The sequence below is a fragment of the Saccostrea cucullata genome, unplaced genomic scaffold (assembly GCF_032062105.1).
Source record: "Saccostrea cucullata isolate Sc308-1 unplaced genomic scaffold, CSIRO_AGI_Scuc_v1 ctg176, whole genome shotgun sequence".
Classification (NCBI taxonomy): domain Eukaryota; kingdom Metazoa; phylum Mollusca; class Bivalvia; order Ostreida; family Ostreidae; genus Saccostrea; species Saccostrea cuccullata.
This window is the reverse complement of record NW_026939570.1, coordinates 446229-456134: the sequence shown is the minus strand read 5'-3', so window position 1 is coordinate 456134 and position 9906 is coordinate 446229. Positions and strand designations below refer to the sequence as shown.

The 9906-nt window shown below is 32.4% G+C and overlaps 1 protein-coding gene across 1 annotated transcript; it reads right to left on the bottom strand.

The window, feature by feature from the left end:
- Positions 1 to 4389: 4389 nt before the first annotated feature.
- On the bottom strand, positions 4390 to 8446 carry LOC134253329 (uncharacterized). Its single transcript, XM_062735862.1, has 3 exons — positions 8386 to 8446; positions 7003 to 7087; positions 4390 to 4777 (listed from the first exon to the last, which is right to left on the bottom strand). The coding sequence occupies exons 1-3, from the start codon at positions 8404 to 8406 to the stop codon at positions 4404 to 4406; spliced, it is 480 nt and encodes a 159-aa protein (XP_062591846.1). The 5' UTR covers positions 8407 to 8446; the 3' UTR covers positions 4390 to 4403.
- Between the last annotated feature and the right edge of the window lie 1460 nt (positions 8447 to 9906).

Genomic DNA, 9906 nt, shown 5'->3' with positions numbered 1-9906 from the left:
TGTTTTAAACAAAACAATTCATGACAAGGTAAGTAAATTGACGTAGTATTTTTATAGCAAAAGCAGCTGTCAATGATGTCAAAAGGTTCGGACATTAATCTTTCGGATCAAGAGGTGAAAAGGCATAAGTTTTGATGTTGTTGATTTTGGTGAAATTGTGCGGTTTCGAATGTTCCAAAAATTCCTCGGAAATTTAAGTATTCACATCTTATTTACATCACTTCTCGAATATACTTTCGCACAGTATTCCTGAAGTTCATTCAGAAGTTCTGTCACCTTTTTGCTTGCATGACGTAAAATGTGCAACTAAAGGAACCCAATTTCTGGACTACTTAAAATTACAAAAATGAAGATATATGACTTCTAGGGATTTACAAGCATGTATTTGAAATATGTAGAGTGAGGATCGAGCGTGTTGACAGGAAAATAGCTTTAGGGACTGTTTCAGCTGGATTAAATCGCATTTTCACGAAGTACAGTTTATTCCATACTTGGCAGAACTAAAACTCAAATTATAACTATGTACATAGTTTACTGGTTTAATACCCAGAAGCAGAGAAGATTTTTAAAGAATCAATGTTTTTTCACTATATAATCGGTAGAGCCCCACCTTAACACCAAAACCCCTGACCCCGTGACCATGAAATTCACAAATTTGGAAGAGGCAGCATTATTCAACATAACTATGTACTTGGTTTGTTTATTAAATACCCAGGAGAGAGAAGAAGATTTTCAAAGAAATAATGCATTTTCACTATATAATCTATATAGGCCCGCCCCAGCACCTAAAAACTCCTGACCCTTAAATTGGGCCATGAAATTCATAAGTTCGGAATAGGCAGTCTTATTCAACATAACTATGTACTTGGTTTGTTTATTAAGGTAGTCCGATCCCCAGGTTTATAAAATTAGCAGTTAAGTAATCAAAAATACTCATTAAAGTATCTCTGAATCCACAAAGTTATGTAAATCTATCCATAGTATTTCTTTAAAGTTAAAGATTACAGTTGATCATATTATATAGGGAAAATTGTCAAATCTCCAATATTTTTGCAGAAAAAGCGAATTGGAATATCAGCAATGCATTTTCTAATTGCAAATTGATCAACACATATATTTTAGGTTAAAAAACGATAGGTATCCAGGCATTCAGAAAAATTGTCATGATTTTTATACTTATTTGGTATTTTGTCTTCTATTTCCTTCATGTATTCTATAATACATAGAGTAAAAGGCTTTTGCTATCACTGACAGACACCACAAATCACTTCTTTTTTCATATCTGCTAATAAGCATTGGTATCTAAAGCTGGATTCAAGAAAATCTTATTTCTCTAAAACTATTGATTTTTCCCCCCCCCCCCTTTTTTTAGGGTACAAATGTCAACTTTTATAAGACCTTTCCTAAGACTTCCAAAAACCTTGAATCTTATAAAGATGAATAAAATGAAAATTGTTGCATGAAAAAATGTCATTTTCAAGCTTCCTTTTGATGCATTTCAAATTAAATATTAATTTTTGGAGTTATCCTTCCTGGCTGAGGATCGGATATCCTTAAATACCCAGGAGCAGAGAAGATTTTCAAAGAAATAATGCTTTTTCACTATATAATCTATATGTAGCCCCACCCTAGCACTAGAACCCCTGATCCCGGGAGCATGACTTTCACAATTTTGGTAGAGGACTCAATGCTGATTACAATCATGCAAACAGTTTGACTGCTTGATGTCCAGGAGTAAAGAAGAAGATTTTTAAAGATTGCATTAATTTTAGTGGTTTTGGCCCCACCCCTCATGCCCCGGGGCCGGGGGAGGGGGGGGGCAGGAACCATGAAATTCACAATTTTTATTCCCCTTTACCCATAGATGCTTTGTGTCAAATTTGGTGGAAATTGGTTGAGTGGTTGCAGAGAAGAAGCTGAAAATGTTCAAATGTTAACACACGACGCACGACGACGGACGAAAACGGATACATGTAGCAATATAGGTCACCTGAGTTTACTCAGATGACCTAAAAATACAATCTACACTATCTCAGAATGCTTCCAAAGAAGTTTCAGCTTTACTGACCCAGTGGTTCTTTAGAGAGAGAAAAAAATAAATATTTTTTACTATACGTTTCAATATTCTCTATTGTGGCCCAGTCTAACCCCGTGCACCATGATTCGAACAATTAAGAATCTACACTACCCCCGGGTGCTTCCAAATAAGTTTAGTTTAACAGGCCAAGTGGTTCTTGAAAAGATTTTTAAAGACCCCACTCTATTTTTGTATTTTCTTAATCATCTCCCCTCGGAAGCGACTTGGTCCTTCAGTTAACACATTAAAATTGCCTTCTTCCAAGGATACCACACAAAAAGCTTTGGTAAGAATTTGTAAAATAACAGTCCATAATACATGTAAAAAGGATTTTTTGTGTCACGGGGAGATGTTTTAAAAATATTTTCCGTTTTTGATTTCTATTGTGAAAAACACAAGTTTCAACAAAATTTTAGAGTTATCTCTCTTTCTTTTCCCAAATAAGAAATGTTTTATGAAAATTCATATGATAATCTATAAAAAAAAATCTATAAAAATATCAAAAATCCTTTGAATATGTTAACTTTTGAAAATTGACTTGGAGGTAGGCGGGAGAACAATACTATCGTTCGCATTTCTTTGTTTAAGCACTGAGGTGTGCAGACAAATTAATCGATCCTTTTGAATACTAGTATTCCTCTCGGAAAAGAGATATATCCTTTGGGCAATATATAGCCATAAAACAATTTATTTTTGTTAATTTTATATGTTGCTACATTCATGATCATTTAGTTTAGAATTCTCTATTTCATGTACAACTACGAATCCTTGTATCTGTTTTCCAAGATTAACTCTTTTTGTTTTAAGGTATGTCACTCGTCAGCTTTTTAGAAAAGTTCACACAGAACCTCTTACTTCAAAACTACTTATTAAAAAATTTTTAAAATTCAATTTTTATTACATATTTAATTTCAACAATATGTTTTAACATTTAGCGAAAAAACTGCTCAAAAGCTACAAAGAAGCAAGATTTATGAGGGACTATGTCTTGTGGTGGAACGATATTTAGCAGATAATTCTGCAAATCTGCACATTTATTAAATTTAATATCTTGGAACTTTAGCCTCACATACTTTTACTCTGAGAATATTTCTATTATGATATTGCTAGGAATATTTAATATCTTAATTTATATTTTTTTGATCACGTTTTACACCTTCCATTAACAAACTTTGCCAAAAAATGAAGATATGTCAAATAAGTCAAGATAAAATTTACACCATTTTTCGCCTGAAAATCACATATTTTAACCAATATTTCAAAATTAACATCACTGACCCCAACTTTTTCTTTTATCATTTTAAAGTACTCGATACTTGTGACTGATCAGCACTTAAGTCGTAAAAAGCTTGATTTAAGAAAATGTTTTATTGCCTATTTATTTTTTTAATACCCCAAATATGTTACTTTTTAGTGCAAAAAGGTCACACAATAATTTACGCGCATTGATTTGCGAGATATGTTCAATGATAAATATTATTCAAAATATTTTACCTAAAATAAAATCATATTTATTGCCATTGTTACATCTGATAAAATATGATAAAGGTTAAAGTAATTAACCGCAGAGTTAAAATTTAAGTGCAAAAAGGTCAACTTCATCGTACCGTAGATCAGTAAAATGAACACTGACCCCCTATTTTCTCTGCGATTTTGAGTCACTCTATATGAGTACTTATCCAAAATACACTTCTCAAAACAGCCACGTAGCATCGTTTTTGAAAGTGGGGGGTCCAGGCAAAGAAAAAAAATTTTTTCTTACCTGAAAAACTTGACAAGCAGAAAAAAAAAAAAAAAAAATTTGCCCAAAGTCGAAAATCCTATTTCGTGGAGGGGGGGGGGGGGGGATTGAGGCCAACTTCTTTTTCAATGTCAACTTTTTTTTTCAATGTCAACTACTTTCAGTACCAGCTTTTATACTAAATTTTTTCGTACATCACTAATAGTGGGGGGGGACCAACTTGACTTTCAACTAACATTTCCTATAAAATGAGTAAGGTTGGGGAAAAATGGGGGGGGGGCCCAGCCCCCCCCCCCCTGTTGCTACGTGCCTGTAAAAAATCCTTGATTTAACAAATTTCACGAGTGACATACCTAATGCAGCATATACCCGTATTGGACGTGTTATTAGGTTTATTTTATATCTTGTTTCTAAAAATCTCAAGAATTCTGTTTTCATTGTGCCTCCTGTGGATTTTGTTGTTGTAAACAAGATAATATTTTACCATACTTGCCAAGACTCGCAGTGTTAGTCCCATTGATCTGTATTAAATACTTAAGTTACACAAATATCATCTTTAGCATATTCACCATGATTGATCATATTTTATTGACACCATTCTGGACAAGTCGTATGGTTACATAAAACCTCCGATAATTTGTTAGCGAAGTCATGGCAGTTGTTCGTCAACAGATTGTAAGCGCCATACCTCCCTTTGTACGATCGAGCACATTTCTCGATACAACTTCTGTCCAGCTGACTGTATCCTGCGGGATCCGCCTCTCGCTCAGTATGACAGTGATCCCCGTCCGTCAGCGTGTTACCATAGTAATAGGACTGCCCATGGACGCCCCACTCAAAGTATTCCCCGTCAAAGAGGATCCAGCGGTGACTTACGCTCAGCGTAAAGCGACTCGGAGCTGATCTACGTCCGATTTTGCACAGCAAGTCTGTGGTTCCAAAGTAATATGGCTTTCCTCCTGTTTAATAATTGATAATCAACAATTTATATACCAAGTGTCATTATATGGATTAATTTGATAGTATTTTGAGCTTGAAACATGATGTATAACGGTATTTCTTATAGTTTCTATTTTGATTAGCCTATCAAGTGATTTAAGAACAACAAATGTAGATTTAAGAATTTCCTTTTCAAGATTTTTTTCTAATACAGTATACTATTGAGTTTTAAATTAATACTAAGATTTAGGCAAAAGGTCTGATTTAGCATTTTTTAATTGCTAGAAAAATAAATTTAATGTTGTTAGACTTCAACTGTAGTCTGAGATCTAAAACATGCATATTATATTATTATTGTACTATTATTATTGGGTTTTGACGAGATCTATTCGTACTATGGTCAGGTAAGACTGACCGGAGTCGAAGGTATTTCTGAACTAAAGGTTCTATGAGCAATGAGTTAACTAAATGATACCCCCTGCCTCCCATATGGCAATAAAAGCAAAGTCCATGTTTTACTCTGGGAGGCCCGAAAAAAGATAAAAAAGTAAAATAGGTGTACAACGACATTATGTAATAAAGAATCTGTGAAAGTCTCAGCAATTTTAATTCAATGGTGAAGATGGAGATGCGGATAAGAGATGGATATCCCTTAATATTATACGAAGAATGGCAGTGTCCATGTTTTATCATTTAATATTCCAGTCAACCATGATGAGTTCCTTCTACTCTACCTGTATTGGATTTCTTTACTTTATAAAAATCCTTACAAACAAAAATACATTGGTGGATGCAGCAAATGTTCTCTACTCTACCTGTATTGGGTTTCTTTACTTTATAAACATCCTTACAAACAAAAATACATTGGTGGATGCAGCAAATGTTCTCTACACTACCTGTATTGGATTTCTCTACTTCATAAAAATCCTTACAAACAAAAAATACATTGCTGGATCCGGCAAATGTTCCACAAATCTATCTTTTCTCCTTACAAAAATGTTAACTGCTGTAAATTGGAACTTAATACGAACTGAGCTACAGCTTATTCTAGACTTGATGTCAATTAATCATATATGGATTATCAAAAACTCTAGAGAACATTAAGAATCTTTCACATCACAATTTTTTCAAAAGTCTACAACATCGAAAGTTTTCCACATTCTCAACATCTTATACAGCAATTCTTTTTTTAAAAAATGTATGAATATACTTTTTTGATATCCTAGACAATTATTTTCGATAAAAACAGAACTTGGAAATTTTCACATCTTATGATGTCACGAGTGAAACTATTATGTTAAAACCACTTTGATTGTACAAACAAATGCTCCGAGGTTGAAATTAAATTGATGCTGGGGTTCCTCATTGACAACATTTATGTAGTCTTAAGAGACCAAGTTTTACAACAAACTGTTGGAATTCTCGTGGGCACTAACTGTGCTCCTTTAATAGCTTTCTTGTTCTTATGAAACATAATTTATTCACAAACTTCTACATCAGAAGAAAATATTAGCCGTTGCCTTCAATTCGACATTCTGGTATTATATTGACAATGTTTTATCATTTAACAGTACAATGCAGTTATTTTCTTTCATTTATCTCACTGAACTTGAAAATAAAACACCACAGAGTCTGATTCATATTTGGATGTATTTTTTCTGACTATAGACAAGAAAGGTCAATTAACAACTAAATTGGATGACAAACGAGATGACTTCAGTTTTTCCATTGTGAACGATATAGAAATAGTCTAGTAAACAGTTAATAAAATCATGACGTACTCATCTTACTTGCCTATACTTACCAGTTCTAATACACTCTAGATGGCCCTACCACCATACAGATTTATTTTAAAATTTTACATTTTTGCAAAACTATTTATATACAAAGATCCGATTTTTTAAATCTATCTATTATTTACAATTTTAAATGATCACTGAACAATATCAGAGTAATTCTTGTATAATTCTTTCATTTAATTTAATTATTTTTTTTTAATGAAAACCTTTCCTATCATAATAAGTCTTAATTAATGAATTATATGGAGGTAAAGAACAGCATTCAATTTCAAAAGTCCTTTACACATTGCAAATCAGGAGCAGAGCAAACATGGACCACTAAAACATCAGAGATGGGATTAGGTGTCATGGAGGAGTGAGCATACTTTAATTGATAGTTGACCATTATCGAGTATATAGTCGGTAAAACTGTTAAGAACAAATACAGTACAGAAATATCTTCCTACCTTGGCATCTACTGTGGGACTTAAGTAAGAACCAGGCGCTAGTTCTGTCTGACTGATGTAGAATCAAGCAGATCAAAATTAATACCTACAACAGAATCACTCACCTAATTACATTCATGATCTCTCATATCCCGATGTTAAAAGCTTAACATTTACAAATATACTTGATCATTGTTTTACTTATTTCTTATGAACTGAATTAACTGTTATAAAAAAGACATATAGTTACATTGCGAAAAGTTCCGCATTACATTTTAATTGGATTGGATCAGAACACACAAAAATGGCGGGCAATTTTAAATGATCAACCTCGATGCAGAAAGCCAACTACTGTAAAGTAGTAATTAATTTTCCGGGTTTTCTCACTTGTTTACAAAACTTTTGTCCAAGTGTGTTGGAACAATAAGATTCCATTACGAACAAACGCACAATTTCTAAATTATACCTAGTTGACCTTCTTTCGCGTAATTTACGAAGGAGACATTCTTTATAAGTGCAAACTTCTTAATTACATAGAGATGGATTATTTGTTCTCCATTTTTTTGTGTTCTGATCCAGTACGATGGCGTATAGATTCCCTGCAATGTCAAAGACAGCTGCTTTATCGATTAAAAATGGAGCTGGGTGAATGTGCCCATTTATTAACTGACCTTTTTGTATTTACTTGAAGCAAACTTTTTTTTCAAAAACCTCTCAATGAAAAGACGTTTTGCTGTTGCCTTAAATTTGATATTTAGATAAGCGATATAGTATTATATTCCTTGTAATATATATGAAATACTCATAATATTAACATTATCTTGTGATTTTGTTTCTTAAAATTCTTTAAACATAAATACATTTCCCTTTGAACCCGAAATAAAAGACAACACAGTCTTACGCATCTGTTAAATATTTAGAATTTTTCTACAGTGTATTTATATACTGTTCCCTGCTGACAAAGCAGGTAACAACATTTTTTGTTTGTTAGAGTCATTATAATTCAAAATTTAAATATACCAGTAATTCTTCAGGTGGAAATCAAACTAATACCCATACATTACGTCGCCAAGCTCCCTTTCTAATATAAGGAGGAAATTCTTCAAATCATATGCACGTCAGTATTGAATAATTTTTTTTATATTCTCAACAACCAAAATGAATTTTTGTCCGATCATGACAAGAGCACATGCCGTATGTGAACAGTTAAATAAAAGAGGACGCTTAATTCTTTATTGCACCAGATCCCATGCACCTTATATATTATTTTTTATGTCATTATTACGACGTTTTATCACGTTATTACGATTTTTTATCATGATCTCACGATTTCGTTTTTTTTTCTTTTTCTAAATGAAACTTTCTAAGCATTTTTAACTGAAGATTCGAGAAAGTATTTCTTACCGAAAGAAATGCCATTTTCATCTTCACTGATCCTTTCTCTTATATTGGGGCAAAATTCTCAGTTTATGTTATATGTTTCATATGTATATATAGACTCAGACATAACATGTGTTGACTTTTGAAAACTCTAATTTACTACACTTCAAATATGCCAACTGACATCTACTAGCATATGTTCCACTAGTTTCATTCTACTTGAAAACCAACATGTAAAATTAATGTTCTTTCGAGTTCTAACTTTTTTTTATCGGAAATTATACTAGTAATTGATTGGTTTATCAGCATTCACACAAAGTTCCCCTTTTAGGGTGTTTCATCCATGGATGTTTTACCATCTTGGTCAGGCCTGAGGGTAATGCAATTCTATACTTCAATTTTCAACACTAAACAGCGTAATATTTTCAACATTAATTCACCTTTGATGTTTAATCTCAAGTTGTTGTTCAAACTTTTTGCACTAACACGTCACATAAAATGGTTTGGCACTATAAAATCAAGATGTATGTTACAAGAGTACTTTACACAAAAATTTATACAAGCAAGTAACAAAGTTTTTGGAAAGGAGAAAGGAAACAAAAACTAAACTGTCTTTTTTGTTCTTGATATTCGGTAATTTATTGAATGAATCGAAAGGATTTGAAACAAGTTCTTACAACTTTCTGGTTCTCCCCTTAAAACAATGTCATGCAATTGAAATAGTATACAAAAATATAAATTTAATAAATGATAAACTGTTGTTAAAACTCGGGAGGGTGAATAATTGTATAATTTGGGGGTTTTGTTTAATGACGTGGAAGAATATACCATGCTACTGCAACAAAAATGTTTTCTGTGTTGAAAACATCTCGTTTTTCATAAGAAAATACGAAACAACAGGTATGCTAATAAAGATGCACAATTAGTTCCCATTGAAATTTCAACAGATTGTTGGAATATCTAGTCTCCAGAGACTACAGTGATATTGTCATTGAGATTTTACACGTGGGTATGTTTTAATATCAATTTCAGATTACTTTTTAAACAATCAGAGCGATTTTATATCACAGTTCGCATGCTGTTAATATTTCAGAGTTCCAAATTTTTGCAAAATTCGATCCTAGTTTATGAAACCTAAGCATGCTTATATCTTTTGACATTGCATTTAAGGCTTTTGTACTTTTGAGACTCTTTGTTGACAGCGGCTGTGGAAAAAAATCAATTCTCAATAGCGAAAAATAAGAATTAAAGATATTTTTGATATTTATTATGCAAATAAAAAAGTAAAAACATTTGTCAAGGCATGTCACAGTTTTTTTTTCTTTCGGTCTTATGAAAAAGTGCATGATATCTCGGTGTCAGGATTACATCAAATTATTTTCGTACTGAAAATAGTGACGCTCTCAAATCAAATGGATTAACAATTTGCATGTAATAGCAATAGGGCTTTTTAAACATCAATTTGGATTAAAGTAACTGAGTTAAACATATCAAAGCAGATGTACATTTGTAAAGATGAAAGTCTATAAATTAACAAACAAAACC